This window comes from Penicillium nucicola (genome assembly GCF_028828085.1).
Source record: "Penicillium nucicola strain IBT 29836 chromosome Unknown utg000003l, whole genome shotgun sequence".
NCBI lineage: Eukaryota > Fungi > Ascomycota > Eurotiomycetes > Eurotiales > Aspergillaceae > Penicillium > Penicillium nucicola.
The window spans coordinates 337,307-352,833 of NW_026643127.1; the positions used below are offsets into that span (position 1 = coordinate 337,307).

At 48.4% G+C, this 15,527-nt stretch overlaps 4 protein-coding genes across 4 annotated transcripts; 1 reads left to right on the plus strand and 3 right to left on the minus strand.

The window, feature by feature from the left end:
• Positions 1–253: 253 nt before the first annotated feature.
• Positions 254–961, minus strand: N7511_003710 (glycoside hydrolase family 11 protein; the record flags this gene model as incomplete). The annotated part of the gene is made up of 2 exons (XM_057126135.1): positions 254–653; positions 711–961. The coding sequence occupies 2 exons, from the start codon at positions 959–961 to the stop codon at positions 254–256; spliced, it is 651 nt and encodes a 216-aa protein (XP_056985025.1).
• An 844-nt stretch (positions 962–1,805) lies between these two features.
• Positions 1,806–2,384, plus strand: N7511_003711 (succinate:quinone oxidoreductase subunit C; the record flags this gene model as incomplete). The annotated part of the gene is made up of 2 exons (XM_057126136.1): positions 1,806–1,879; positions 1,943–2,384. 2 exons carry the CDS (start codon positions 1,806–1,808, stop codon positions 2,382–2,384), a joined length of 516 nt encoding a protein of 171 aa, XP_056985026.1.
• Positions 2,385–6,847: 4,463 nt separating this feature from the next.
• Positions 6,848–8,224, minus strand: N7511_003712 (uncharacterized protein; the record flags this gene model as incomplete). The annotated part of the gene is made up of 2 exons (XM_057126137.1): positions 6,848–7,789; positions 7,856–8,224. The coding sequence occupies 2 exons, from the start codon at positions 8,222–8,224 to the stop codon at positions 6,848–6,850; spliced, it is 1,311 nt and encodes a 436-aa protein (XP_056985027.1).
• Positions 8,225–8,723: 499 nt separating this feature from the next.
• Positions 8,724–13,699, minus strand: N7511_003713 (kinesin-3 motor protein uncA; the record flags this gene model as incomplete). Its single annotated transcript, XM_057126138.1, has 2 exons — positions 8,724–13,570; positions 13,636–13,699. 2 exons carry the CDS (start codon positions 13,697–13,699, stop codon positions 8,724–8,726), a joined length of 4,911 nt encoding a protein of 1,636 aa, XP_056985028.1.
• Positions 13,700–15,527: the final 1,828 nt, after the last annotated feature.

Consider the following 15,527-nt stretch of genomic DNA (forward strand, 5'->3'; position numbering starts at 1 on the left):
GGGGTTAGGCTGCCAATTGAAGTGCAGAATACCATTCATTAGAGTGTCAAGCTACAGATTCAATTGGCCACCTATTCATCAATGGAACAATGAAGCGGCCCATCAATAGAACAATAGTCAACGATCAATGCATTGTTCTCAGAAACACGATATATTGCAACGTGACAAACGACCTAACTCGGTTCCAACACGATCCATTGCATGGGGCAATCGGGGCCTTCGCCATGATCTACTCCATAATGCCAAAGCCCGCTCACGAGACAGTAATGTCAGAAGAACCGCTGCTCTCGTAACCCTCAGTAGAAACAATCTGGTAGTTGTGAGAGCCCAAGCTCATTCCAAGGGAGGCCCAGGCATTGAAGTGGTTGGCAGTGGTGACGGTTCCACTGGACCGCTTGCTGCGGCGAATGGACCAGTACTGATTGAAGGTGGCAGTGCCTGAGATAGAGGGCTGGTTGACCTGCTGGTGGGTGTAGATGTCGTAGACTGATCCATCACTGGTAACGGTTCCCTTGTAGGTCATGCTGCTGCCGGGGTTGTAGGTGCCGTAGCTCTCCATGATATAGTACTCGATCAGAGGGCTGGTGGTCCAGCCATACACAGCAAGGTAGGCGTTTCCAGAGGGGTTGAAGGAACCCGAAAAGTTGATGTTGCTAGAAGTCGCAAATGTCAGTCATCTTTGTGCCAAGCGACAGTTGGATCTATCATACCGGGCACTGCCAGTGCTCCAGCCCTTGCCAGAGGTGAAACTTCCACAGTTGGTCCAAGAGACACTGTATTCACCGGAGTTACCATTGGTGTAGCTAACAGAACCACCGCCGTTAGTCCAGAAGGAATAGTAGTAACCGTTGCTAGTTCCGGTCTGACTGGTGGTGATAGCTCGCTTGCTCAAGTCACTGGGAGCTGCGAGGGTGCTGGCGAAGGCACAAGCGGCCAGGAAAAGGTTTGAGAAAGAAACCATATTGAAACTTGGGGAAAATTGGTATTGAGAAGCAAACTGTTGATTTCCCTGTTGAACTGAGATTTAAACTTATAGGAAACAGGACCCTTTTATATTGACAATCAAGTGGGGCGGACGTTTCTGCATTGTTTCAGCTCCTGGCTGGCTTGAATTAATTTATCCATTTATCCCAAACTGCCCAGTCTCCACAGCACTAATGAACGGCGGACCTGTTTCCTTCCAGGTGCTAGGCTCCGTTCATCACATACACTGGTTCGAAAATGGTCTCCAGTCAACCGGCTAGGCTAAACCTGGAGAGCCCATTTTTCTAAGCGAAGGCCTGCTGTCACAAGGCATTGACACGGCTAATTCATTCAGCCAAATGTGAATTTCAGCCACCATAGGCTTTATCAGGCACGAACGCACTTCAAATGCGGGGGAATTCGTCACGGCTATGAGGGTCGTAAGTGGCTTGGCTTAGTTGGAGCCAAGACAGGCTGAAGACACGGGGTAACGTCCGATTTTGCCTGTATAAATCCGACCTGGTGAATAGAGGCTATTGTAAGACTAAGCCGGAGGAGCAAACTGAACAAACTTCGTGATTCATGGATCCGCAATTGTTTATTCCAACGAAGATCTTGGCGTGTGGGTGTTTTCCGGCAGTGGGTATTTTCCTGGTGGATATTCTCCGATCTATGGAGATTTGGGAACTTGTTCGTGGTATCCTACCTCGAGACTTCGCTATATTATCTCATCTGGTCTTTTCTGATGCTATCTCATCATCCTTAAGGTATTTTATTCACAAGAGCAAGACCTAATAGCCTAATCCAGTTCCATACTAAAGTGTTCTACAGCCGCCTCCAGTATGCTGCATATCTCGTCTCGGTTCCTGAAACCCATCAAGATATACCCAAGGGTAATCAGAACCCTTCAAACCCAGTAAGTAATCCTCATACATTGTTTTATTTGCACCTAGCAGTTTCTAAAATAACTGCCTCACAGGAAAAACATTGCAACTCAAAAGGTTACCGCCGAGGGTGCACACGACCGACTCGCCGCTCAACGTCGAAACCGCCCTATCGCTCCCCATCTCACAGTCTACAAGTGGACTTATGTTTCCTCGGCCTCTGCGATCCAGCGAGTCACTGGGCTGATGCTTTCGGGGACCTTGTACGGTTTCGCCACACTCTATCTGTGTGCGCCTGTCCTAGATCTAAACCTCGATTCAACATCCATGGCGGCCGCGTTTGGATCCCTTCCAACCACTGCGAAGGCAGCTTTGAAGTTTGGGCTCTCAATGCCGTTCACGTACCACGGGTTCAATGGAGTGAAGCATTTGGTATGGGATTCAGGTCGACTTTTGAGCAAAACACGGAGTGGAGGGGCAACATGGGTCGTTCTTGCGTGTAGCATTAGCTCCTCGTTTGGCTTGGGTTTGTATTAATCCAGAAACAAGTTTCATCTTATCATGGGCGCCGCTTCAAGAGCTCGTGGATACGGCCCATTGAGTCATGCGCGATATCACCAGTGTCACATAAAGGCGTACGCAGTAAGAGTTTGGCGAACGCACACAAGTCTTGTCCGTGAATCATAATTCCCGCTCGGTATATTTGATCCTGACTTGACTTAGATTGTAGGGCCTCCCACAGAGTCATCCAACGGGACAGAGCTCTGTCAATCTGTCTTTTGGCATCGGACATATTGCAAAGACTTGTTCTCAGTCCGAAAATGATGCGATGGAACCCTTTTTTTTATCAGTACAGTGATTCGTATATCCCAAATCTCATGGGCCTCACCAGAGATAACAACATATAGTGCGAAAAAACTCAAATTTTTGTAACGTGGGTCTTCCATGCCAATCCAATTGTCAGACAGAAGCTCTTGTATGAAAAGATTCAGTGGCGGCGGTCGATGATAACTTTTTTCATTGGTCACCCAAAGCTCCCAGGTTATAGGGTCCGTGATTTCAATTCCTTTCTCTTCGGCTGGAAGATCAAATCCCAACTCCGGGGCCGTTAGAATGGGCGGGTCATTAAAGAACATGATATAGTGACAATCCATCATGGCAATCGAGGACATCATCCTAGACGGTCAATTTAGTGAGTGGGATCAATGATAACTTATGTATTAGCAGGAAAGTAGACATACCTGATACAGGTTTCGTTTTTGAGAAAGCCATCATGACAAGCTGGCCTGCTATTGTCATGCCAGCAATTCTTAGTCTGCGTGAGGGACGTCGCTCGTGCGACCGATACTAGAGCTGGATACCGCTGGATTCGAGTCCGACGACGTGTTTCAGCATTGGGGCTTGACAACTGAATCAGAAGTATCAGAATCGCAGCTTGGATCAACTCAATCTCAGGTATCTCTAGCGAAGCCCAACCATCTTCTCTTTTTCTATATATCAGTCGTTTGAAGTCTGCGTTATCAAAGACCACCTTTTCTGTTATTTCAGCATACTCAATCGCCTGCAATTTCACGCTGTCCGAAGTATCACAGTCCGCGCCCATCAAAAACATAGACAACAGCAATGGAGTGGAGACTTTTTCTAGGTTGAATGTAGACTTCAAAACGATGCGAGACCGCGGGCGTACTATTCGCTCAAAGTACGCCTCGATATGATCACCTACATTGCGTTCTGCGAAGAATTCTTGCACGTTGCCAGTTTTAGTGATTGCTTCAGAGGTACTACTTCCACTGTCCGATCTGACGATGCAATCAACCATTCTAGCAGAAGCTATTTGGCGTTGGTCTTGGTCTTCGAGTTCCTGTGGCCTCGGCGAGCTTGGATTTTGTTCATCAATCTTGTAAGAACCGAAGAACAAGTTCCAAGACTCTTCCAAGAAAAGATGCGCTTGATCAGCTTCGACATCAAGACTTGGTAGGGCAGTATCGAGGCTTTCGTCAACAGGTTCTGCAGTCGACAACAGAGACAGAACGCGATTAACATCTCTTGAACTGCGGTTTCCCGGCGCAGAATAGTTCAGCAAGAATGGCAACGAGTTCTTCTCTAAACCGTGCTCTTCCGGGTTGGTTGCACTGCACAGACTTTGGCGTCGAGTTGGTATGTCAGGAGTTAATGAACGCTCATGCGAATCATGCAGTGGTGTGTCTAGACGACGATAAGTACAAGGGACCCCAGTAACTTGGCAGGCACAACAAGAAAAGCTTCCATCGCAACTGATTCGCTGTCTAGCGCAGTTATCGCAGGCCTTGCGTCGGCGTCCGGTCCGAGCAGGCCCGGGCCTGGGCTGGGCTCCAATCCGGGGGCAACTCTTGTAATGTCGCCGCAGTGCATCGCTAAACAGGTGAGTTACGAGAGGCGGTTGCAGTTTTGGGCATTCTCACTTCCTTGAATATTGACGATCACAAAATTCACATGTTACCAGAGACTGGGAAGTATCTGTGGGGAAAGGTCAACCTCGCGTCAAGTCGTGGTTTTAGTATGACTTACGTGAGGGCTCGTGTCGCCGTAGGTGGTTTTTACTGGAGAAGACCTTCTGGCAAGTACAACACGTGAAGCTTTGGCCTGGCATGGCTTAGGCTCATTTGACAAGACCAGTGAAGAAACATTCAGACGATATGGAATTATGCTCAGAGCTCTCATGCTGCTTAGTAATGCAGATACGGAGCTAGTGCGCATAAAGATTGAGTCATGTGACAGGGATCATTTCCTCTCTGCTGTGATGCTCCTAAATGTCCTTATGAATTGACCATCTTTGTTGGTCTGCCAGAATTACTCTCCGGGAGATTATAACCTGTGGCATAATACACTGCTACTTCTTTGCCTAACGTTCATACTATGAGATTCGCTCCAATAGAGATCTATGACGTAACCAAACCTTCGACCAACCAACTTCACGTTCCCTACTGTAACGTTATTGAGCTACTTGTATTGTGTCCATCTCTGATTTTTTTTTTGCTCCGCCTTCTCAATCTGTCATTTTATACAGGCAGCTCATAGCCTTCATTTCATGGCCAAAAGTATCTTCGAGTGAAAGATGGAACATCTCAAATGACACGGAATCCCTAGCAGTCCTTTCAATGACAAATGACGGCTTTCAACAGACTTTTTTCGTGGTTTCTTGGGTTGAGTTTGGCATAGCATTGATTATGTTCAGCATCAGATGGTATACATGTCTGAGAGTACTACACCGTATCAGAGACGATTTTTATATCGCCAGTTCAACTCTTGTGAGCCGTTAAACGTTTCGTTCACTCATCACAATGTGTTCACTACTAACTACCTATCTAGGTAGTGGGGACCGCGAGTATGGTCATGCTCACCATCGGAGCTTCTTATGGTCTTGGTCTGTCTCGAGCATATGTATCCCCGGAAGACATCAGTTCTGCACTTTTATTCGGTTGGGTCAATCAAGTGCTTGCTCTCGTGGCTATCGGCCTGGCGAAACTTGCTATCGTCGCCTTCATTCTACAAATTGAAGGCGTCCACACACCAACTAGAACAGTCTTCTTATGGTTTCTGGCCGGGAGTAATCTCATTCTTAACTGTATCGCGGCCATATTGGCCTTCATTCAATGCTCGCCAGTACGAAAGCTCTGGCATGAGGATGTCCCAGGAGAATGTTCGGGGCGGAAAAGAATCCAAATATTTGGTTATGTTCAAGGATGTGAGTTCTCTCTGATCCAAGTCGTACGCATAACAAGTGTTCATGAATATATTCAATGGATTAGCATGGTCGGCATTTGTTGACATTGCACTTGCAATATACCCTATGCTGCTTTTCTTGAGAATCGCAGCCTTCACAGCCAAGACCAAGGTGGGCCTGTGTGCTCTAATGGGAGTTGGTATTGCGTGGGTGCCTCCGAATCATTGAACAGGCTAAATCGACACTAACGGACAGCAGTGCAGCTATCTGCGCGGCCTTCAAATCCGCCAAGCTAAGCCTTCTTACGGAGACAGCAGATGAAACACGTAAGTAATCCGCTCGAATCGTCTTTTTTACCGCACATGCTTATATTGTTTCATCCGTCAGACACCTTAGCTCAGGTGATTGTCTGGAACCAGTAGGTATTTCTTGCGCCTCATGCTTGTCCTGAATAGTAACAAGGGTATCAGGTCTGAGATGTGGGTTGTCTTCATTGTTGGCTGCATACCACCGACAAAGATATTTTTCAAGCTTGCCTTCCAGAAGATTTCTTCATACGCACCAGTGAAGAAGAATCGTGCTGAAAATCAATCGCACAACGAACCCCTCCGAATTCATGTGTCAAGCGTTTGTTGAATGCTGATATTGAATACTACAAAAGGAGATACTTTTGTGACTTGGGTTCAATTACATCAGCATGGCTCTCCTTTACAGGAGCATAAACTACTCCAGGTTGAGCATATGCTCAGTGCAACCGAGACTACTGTTAGGACTGCGGGCTTTGGGTCCTCGTCGTTAACAGATGGCCAGAGCAGCCCGTAGGATTTCATATAATTGGAAGAACACACCTGATGTTGAGACGGCAGGATCTAATAATGACTGTTCTTTTCCTTCGAAACGATCTGATAACTAGATTGAGGCTCAACAAGAGCAATCGGATGCTTCGATCTTCAAGCGTCTTATACTGGAGAACAGGACCTGGTCATTCTATGTAATTGACTTGGCGAGTGCCTTGCATAGTGTGGATTTGTATACGCCGCAAATCCTGTGATTTCAGAGACAACAGTATTACATTTTCAGTCAGAAACTCGCTATGGTCCATAATCATTGGGATTGCCAGCCATCAAAGGGCAGGAATATGTTCATAAATAATCAATGCGTATTCAAATCGTGTCAAAAGTGAAAATAACGTTATCATCCGGGTCATTAGACCAACGCCAGCCGAAAACTTGAAATAGATCCGGGATGCAGTCCTGTGCAAGTGAAAAGAGAAAAAAAGGAAAGCATATGAAAAATATCAATGCATCAACAGCCAAGTATCATATGGCACACCTCGAGGCTGCGTCCTCCCATCACGAGTAGTCGAAAACAAGACCGGCTCGAACTCACAAGCAGCAGCATACTGCCGCACCAATTGGCGCCAGTAGCAAGACTCGGCAGCAGGGGTAAGATAGCGATCACGGAAAGTGCGCACGGCATTGTTAGCAATGCGCTCCGCAGCCTCTGGATTATCAATAAGATACTCCATCTTGCGCGGCAAGTCAGCGAAGTCACGGTCAACCTCAACATAATTGGCATCTGGGCCAGAAGATACAAGGGCAGCATGATGAACTTCGCGCCATTCCAGGACATGCGAAATAACAACAGAGCGGCAGTTCAGGAGATACTTGCCACGACCAGAGAAGCTTCGCCCTTCCGCATGTGCTAAGAACATATACCGACAGTGATCCTCGATAGGCAGAAGATTGAACCGGATATCAGTCTCATCATCCCAATCGATAACCCGCACGCTAGCCCAACTATGATCCAACGCAGACTTGAGCAGCTTAGCTCGTACGGGCGGGTTAGTCGCCAGACTACCACGCCACACGAGCTGCTTCTTTTTCTCTTGGAACTGCAGACCAGGAATAAAGCTACCATCTCCTTTGAACTCCCCATTGTCAACAGCGGCAATACGTCGTCGAACTTCGTGGTATGGACCGATTTGGACCTCTGGCCAGGCCCAGTATCCGAAGTCCGGCATCAGCCAAACTGACGTGTCCGAATCCCGCTTGGAATAGGCCCAAATGGGACCATTGCCATTTGAGTCTGCGGCGAAGTCCTCCGATGTGAAGGTGAACTCGATGCTGGGGAGAAGGTGTCGGTCTGGGAAGGCAGTTAAGGCACGGTGAAGGGAGTTGAGGGTCGCGCGGGCGCGAGTAGCTGTAACAGGCATTGGGGCATAGTCGACTATGTACAGCTGGACGAATTAAATGTTAGTCAGTGGGACTTATACAACTGTCGTTCTAGTCCAGTGTGAACTAACCTCTCCGCCATCAATGATACCACGGACCATACCATCATCCACAGTGCGAGAATCAAACTCTTTGTATGTATAATGGCGATCAGCTCTTAGAGCCGATGACTTGTCAAGCTCGTTATAGAGCTTGGGGAATGCGATGCGACATTGGCTCTCTGATAGCCCGTGGTTATTTCCATCACGCTCGACAACAAAATCCCAGGTTTGATTCCCTGAGAAACTCGAAGCCGGGCAAGGCCTTGAAGGTGCCTTGAGTATATACTCTGATGAAAGTTCGCGGTGTGTGCCAGTGCCGATAATGAGGAATGTAAGGGCAAACAGAGACACTACAGCCCCGGTGGCTATGTAACGGAATGAGGGGCGTTGTGTGAACATTCTTGGAATATTTTGAAGTCTCTCTTCGAATTTAGAAGAGTTCACCGACCTTTTGTCTCACCTGCGTCTGCTGATGGGACGTGATCGAGTGTTTTCGTTAGATGTGGTTGATGTCAATGCTGATTGTTTCCCTGGCAACGCAGGTGAGACATCAAGTCCACACAAGTACCGGTGATATCATAGAGTAAGATTGATTAGGAACTCAAAGCTGTCTAATCTAAGAATGGATTCATATACACCGTTCTGAGAACACAAACAAAATATGCGCAATCAATCTATAGTCCTGACTATATCGGATTATTATGTACATAAGAGGGAGGCCACGCGAGTCGATATATTCAAGGGGTATCTCAACAGGTCATGAAAGGAAACGGGCAAAACGAAAGGATAAGGCAGAAGGTAGACTTAGACCCGTAATATCATAACTCATGAAGCAGGCGAGGTAAATTCCTCTCCACAGGTATATCCGCGGCAGGACCATTGACGAATGAAGTCACAATCATCGGCCATCGTTGCTCGCGGCCGCACTGGGGCTGTTGCTATTGAAGTAGCTCTCGTCTATCTTTAAGATCCATTCCACCTTTTGCGCCTCTGTGCGAGTAGCGAAGAGGAAAGTGTTCTGGGTTCCGTAGACAGCGAAAATATTTGGCCGTCCCTTGGCCGATAGTGAGCGGTCTGCTCCAGCGCCAGAACCATCGAGTAGTCGGGCAAAGTCGGGTGCATGGTCCACGCGTGAGTTGCGAAGGTTGATTGCGTTGATCTCATCACCCTCTGGGACGGAATAGATGTGGAGGTAGGGCCTGCGGAGCTCCACGAAACGGCGAACCCAGATATTGTTTGTATCATCTGGGGTAAGCACGTAGCCCGTTTTCAAGGCAGAAGGATTTTTGGGAAGGGTTTGGATAGTAGCCACAAAGCGAGGCTTGAGCGACGCTTTATCAGAGATGTCATTGGTATCATTTGAGCTTTTCGGGTGCGAGGTACTCGCCGCTCCATCTGTAGGGGGTTCGGTATTACTTCGGATCAAAATCGCTTCGGTGGGGTCCTGCTTGAGCGACCACAGATCAAGGTACTTTCGAAGGAGTTTTGACTTGCGTTCATTGAGATCTGTGCCGCGCATTGGTGTGGACTTTCCACTGCGAGCCGAGGATGCGTTCAGACTGCCTGCACTGAGAGCACCTCGGGCAGCATGGAGTTCGGCGACACGCAGTCTGCGTTTACGGGCGGCAATGTAGTCTCGCACTAGTGAGACTTTTCGGGGTGCCCAGGTAGTCAATAGCTCCTCGCCCTTGACATAGTCATTCTGTGTGTTCATGCGCCACAGATCAGCAGCGCGCTTAGCGGAGATTGGACGAATGACTAAGGAGTACATCCGGGTCGTGGAATGCACGACACGAATTGAGTTCCAGAATTGCTTGAACATTGACTGCTGGCGGACATAGGTGCGGCCCTGTATCTGGAGGGTCTGATCGGCATCGAACACGACGGGGTTCTGAAGACGACTGGAAACGAGATCCCAGCGAACTGTCACCTGTACCCGGTACTTTTCTGCTGTCACTCGATCAAGCAAGAGAGAGCCGTGAAGACTTGAGTCCCACTGGCCCACGATCGTGACATGGGAGGTTCCATCGGCGTTGTCCCTGACCATCGGCTCTTGAACAAACTTCAAGGGAACGTCCGGGGTCTGGAAATCCTGATCTGGAATCTTTCCCCAGGGATCAAGAAGGCGAACGGATCCCACCCGAATATTGTTGATGTCGTCCCACGGGAGACTTTCGGTGGAGCTGTATGTCATGTTGATGGAGATACGGCGTTGCAATCCTTGGTGAAGCTGGGATGTGCCAGCATCAAGGCTGCTGCTCTGGATAACCTCCACAGGGAGGTATTCGCCGGACTCGGCCATCTCAAGAATCTGAATTCGAGCAAAGACATCGTGACGTTCCTCGGAATAAAATTCAGACTCAGGAATACGAGGAGCAGTACGTTTTTGTGGCAACGGCTCTGCCGAGTCACGCATATCGTCCCAGCTGAGTAGCTTATCAAGATGGACTGAAGTCACACACGCGTAAACACAGACCTTCAATGCCGCTGTCCGGGGACTTGAGAGCGGCAAGCTCATGCTGTGAACGCTTTCAAATCGGACTGGAGTGTCTTCGAACCCATTGATCATCTGAGTTGTAGTTGCACCTCCTTCCTCTGAGATGCCCGGGACGAACAACTGTGCATGTACATCAGACCCCTCCCACTCTGCAAACCCGACCATGTCCCTCATGACGACGTTAAATTTCAAAGTTGACGAAGGCGCCTGGGCAGAAGAAGGCTCGAGTGAGAGTCGAATAATTCCGACGACATTTTGAGTGTATGGTGATGTGATTTCGACGGAGAAGTCTTGCACGCGAGTCTCAAAGACGGCTGTGAGGGGGATATCGGCATCACCGACGAGAGAGTATTGGGGTGAGCACGGTTCAGAGAAAGGGTTGTCGAGTTTGAAGTGTTGGATGTAGTCGGGGCGATCGATGTATTGGTGGAGTTGGCGCATGGCCTGAACGCGGCGCTGGAGCTTTTCGATTGACCACAGATGAATCACGCACTGCTTGTAGTCAATTACTCGGACAGCCACACAAGGCTTCTTGGCTTCGTCTAGAAAATTGTCCTCGTCTCCAGAAATCCCGTTCAAAACAAGATCATAGGACGACTCCATGTTGTGGCCATGGTCTACAATGGCGAACTGGAAAACCACGTTCTTGTCCATGATATGGCTCATAATCTGTGCCTCTTTCATGAGCGAGGCATGCTGGAGAATCTTCTCCGCCATGCGAACATAGTTGCGCTGGGACCACTGGCCGAATACCAATCGTGCAATTTCAAGTTCGCGATCATCCAGCTTAGCGAAGCCATTTTCGAAGATTTGTGGGATTGGTTTGCCCATGTCTCGCATCTGAGTCTCAAAGTTCTCTTTTTGTTTCCTCAGTTGCTGCTCGAATTCTTCTTTGGCGCTTCGCAAGGCCTCTTCCATTCGTTCCTTCTCAGTCCGAAGCTCTGGGGAGTCGGGAGTAGAAGATGCTTCCACGGATTTCAATTTTTCTTGGAATTCTTCCTTGCGACGATCCAGCTGCCTTTGCATGTCTTGACGGGCTTGATTGAGCGAGGCAGCTCCTGGCTCTTCCTCGTCGTTCTGTTTAGGTGTACTTGGCATTGTGATGGCAGTGTCAAGGGAGAAATTGTCAATTGTCCCGTTAGACATGTACTTGTCGCGAATGGGGAAGGAGCTGATAGAGTCGGAGTCTTCCTCGTTTTCTGGCAGGCCACGCCGGCCCGCGCGAATCTTCTGTACATCCTCAAACAGAGTGTCCAGCTCATCATCTGGCAGATGAGAGATCTGATCCGGTCCCACCATGGCGTTGACAGCTTCTCGGCGGGCTAGAAACCAATCTGATTCACGGCCACGTTGTGAGGGCATCGGTGAGTCCGTACCATTTGACTCGCCATCCACTTCAGACCCTGTCTTGCTCAGATTCCGATCATGGGTTTTATTTGGCGCAGGTGATCCAAGCTGACTGGTGGTAACGGAATGACGCAGTAAGCTCTGCTCCACACGTTCAGCCCGAGCTTCCTGGGGATGATTGAATCGGAAGATATGGAAGTCACCAAGAATAATTCGGAACCCACTCTTGAGTCGTGTTGGCTTGTCAACCCGCATACCGTTGACCATAATGGCGGCCCCTTCGGTGGGAACAATGGTCACAATATTGTCCACATTCTCGAATGTACAATGCTTTTCAAGGATTTTAGATCCATTCAATCGAATCTCCACGCTTTGACCCTGATCCATGTGACCAACTGTAGTGGTGCCTGGCTTGATGTTATACACCAAACATTCAGCGAGGAGGGGGTCATCGCTAAGGTTGACCAAATGAGGCATCTTCTTTGGTGTACTCAGTCCAATAAACCCTTTTTCAATATTGATACCCAGTTCCTCCAACGCAGCTTCACGTTCCTTGTGGATTAGTTCTGTATTTTGCAGCTTCTCCTCCCAAGTCTGATTGAGATCTTTGTAAAGTTTCTCACTCTGATTGAGCTGTTCCACAATCTCGGCCTTGCTGACCTTGGTAACACTTCCGTCTGCCTGTTGAATAGATACCATCTGTTTCTCCAATGGTGTGTCAGGCGGATAATATTCCTCTGCAGGAGCTCCTACGCCACCAATTGCACCGGCTGCTCCTGGTATTACTCCGCCTCCAAGCTTGGATCGAAGCTGTTGTAATTCCTCCTTCAACTCACGAATCATGCGGGCATTCGGATCTTCATTCACAACGGCATGGTTCTTGATTCGTTTGGCGGAGTCGGCGTAGCGCAAGGTACCAAGAGTTTCCTCGAAGTTAATGTCCGCAGGGGAAATGGCTGCAATCATAGATGTCATGGAATTACCACCCAATGAATCTTTCAGCAACCACGTGAGCACTGAATCACGGTAAGGGACCATGGAGGCATTTTTCTTTTTGCCAGCAGATACATCGGCTAAGGCAGCAATGACACGACCAAGGGTTGACAAGGAACGGTTAATCTCTGCACCTTCCTTCAATCGTGCACCAGTGGCTCCAGTCGAATTCGCTCGTTCTGAACCAGCCAAATCAACCAAACTGATCTTCGACACCTTTTCTGTGTCCATTGATGTCTCAGTGTCGTGTCGCTTTTGGGTTAGCGTCAAGGTGAAGACGGCATGTGATCGACTTGAGGTTTCGTTCATGTTCGTTGCGGCAACCGTTCGGGCTTTATTACCCTCGTCCATTAAGTTCTCAATTTCATCGAAGGAGCTGACCACGAGTTTGGCCAGATCTTCGACATATGGACCGGTAGACGGATGTTCACGGACCTTGAGGTTTCCTTTATTTGACGGGTTGAGCAAATCTCGGACCCGTTCATTATAAATTTCCAGGTATGAGACCTCAACTGTGCAATTCAAAGTCTTGTCCTTCTGGATTGCGACAATCCGCTCAAACATATCCTGACAGATTCGCGGAATCACACCATATTCTTTGCCATAACCCATCATGGAGTATGACTTCCCCGAACCGGTCTGACCATAGGCGAAGATACAGTTGTTATAACCGCCAAAGGCATTGTCTAGAAGCGGAGAACCTAAATCATCGAAGAGGTCGTCTTGGCCAGCGAAATGCGGTGCCTTCTTATCGAAAGACCAATATGATCGATCAAAGGCAAACACCTTCGGGCCTTCGACTGCTCCTTTGCCGGCTTTCCGTGACGTATCCTGTGCGCCGGGTGGTGCCGTGATAACGGTCTGGGAACCTTTCATGGAGACGATACATTTTGCGCCACGCTCGATTTCTGCAAAGAGACAGATGGTCAGCTTCGTCCCGTAGGGATGACCCCTCCTGGCTCATTTGACTCACCTCTACTATTGAAAGGCCGCACCCGCACCACCACCTTAATATTTCCAGCGCCGCCTGGAGCCATCTTTGCTCTCTACCCCATGCACCGTGGGTGGGTCGTCAACAGTCGACGTGTATGGGGATCGGAGTGCGGAAGTGGGATGCAAGTGGTGACAGGGGTACACCGATGCGCGAACTCCGAGAGGAGCGCGACTCAAAGGGTAGTCGCAGGGTAATAAGCGCGGGATCAATGGGATGCGAATTGCTTATGCTCGTTCGAGGGTTGATGGTCGCAAGAGTCGAATGGGTGGGTGTCAACAAAGACGTCATGTATCGGTCCAATATTGGGAGCGCGTCTGTGATGCTTTTTTTTTTTGTGGGGAAGGGTTCTGGGAGACGCGGAGGCCTGTATCTTGCAGGTTGAACAGGTTAGCACCCAGGCACACCAGCCACAGACTCGATTTGCTCGAAGCACAAAAGATAGCAAAATGCGATTGTGGTCGAGTCGATTTGTCCATGCGGAAAAGCCACATGAGTCCCCGGAGCGGATGTGCTGAGTAAGCTAATCACCGCCACTGCAAGGGGCTGAAGGGTTGATGACTTGCACTTCGCATTTTGACCCCGGAGATGAACGATCCATAGATGCACAGTTTGAGGGAGCAACTAGAGAATCTTGTTGTTTGGTTGGGTGCACATCTGGCACTCTCCTGGGATTACATGTACTTCAACCCCAACCTTGGAAAGCTTGGTTCATGGCCCACCTGGGATCTATACTATACTCCACCTCGGTTTGAAACTTAGACATCAAGTCTTACCGTGTGCGTTCATATATGGTGGGCTCACGACACCAATCAATGGTTCTATTTGGGAATGCCGTTTAGAACTGTATGCAAGCTAGTCTAAGTATCCGATAATGACTACTGTATATCTAGTAGACGTTCCGAGACCAAAAATGCCATTTTCTGATCAACTTCTTCTTTTCATATCACTAAACACCCTAAACCATCAACATACTATGTTCTCGGACTACTTGGATTGTTCTGTTTATCAATATGGACTCCTCCTCCTCCTCCTCCTCCCAAGAAGTGTAACCTGACTCGACAGCTCGGCTTAAGATCAGCCTTTGAAATTCCGCTTGCTGGAGCATCTACTATTTGTCTAACCATACAAGGTAGTTTTTGCTGTGCGCACAAGTATAAATCTGAGCTATCCTTTGTCTTTGAATGACTCCGATGTTCGAACAAATCATTGGCTCGGACTGTGGGAAGCAACCCGACCAACTAGATCTCTCCTTACAAGCTACATGTCGTTATTGGATAGCTACCCCTGGCAAGTAGATATTCAATGTAGTTACCTTGGCCAGAATTCTGTGTAATGTTAATTCGGTAATCAAGGGGAAGTCCGAGGTCCAGCAGCTCTTATGTTCTAGAGATGGTCCCAAAATGAAGCCATGGACAAGTTGACAATAATTTTCACTTGCAAATGGTAATTGCGTCTGCTTTTTTCTTCAGCATCTGGCTGATTTGTTTTGGCCTGGAACATGGCTTTTTGTTAGACTTGTTGAACGAATTGTATAATATATATTTCTGATATGAAATACGGAATACGAAATGACTCATCTGCCAAGACCCCAAATTCCCCTAGGATACACTTGATTGTGAGTGTCAATTTGGAAGAACATTAGTTACCACCTGCAGGGTAAACTTGCTTAAAAAAATCGCCCCCCAAAATACATCTACACGACGAAAGCTCAGATCTCCGTGTCCCCGAGGCGGTCAAGCTTCCACACGTGGGGTCCGGAGATCGGACCCATCTCCTCCTGCGAATCGGGGAATTCGCCTCCTGTGAATGGCCCATGGATGCTACTAAAATGACGGTTCAGGACTAGAATGCACGTGGAGTATAGTACACAG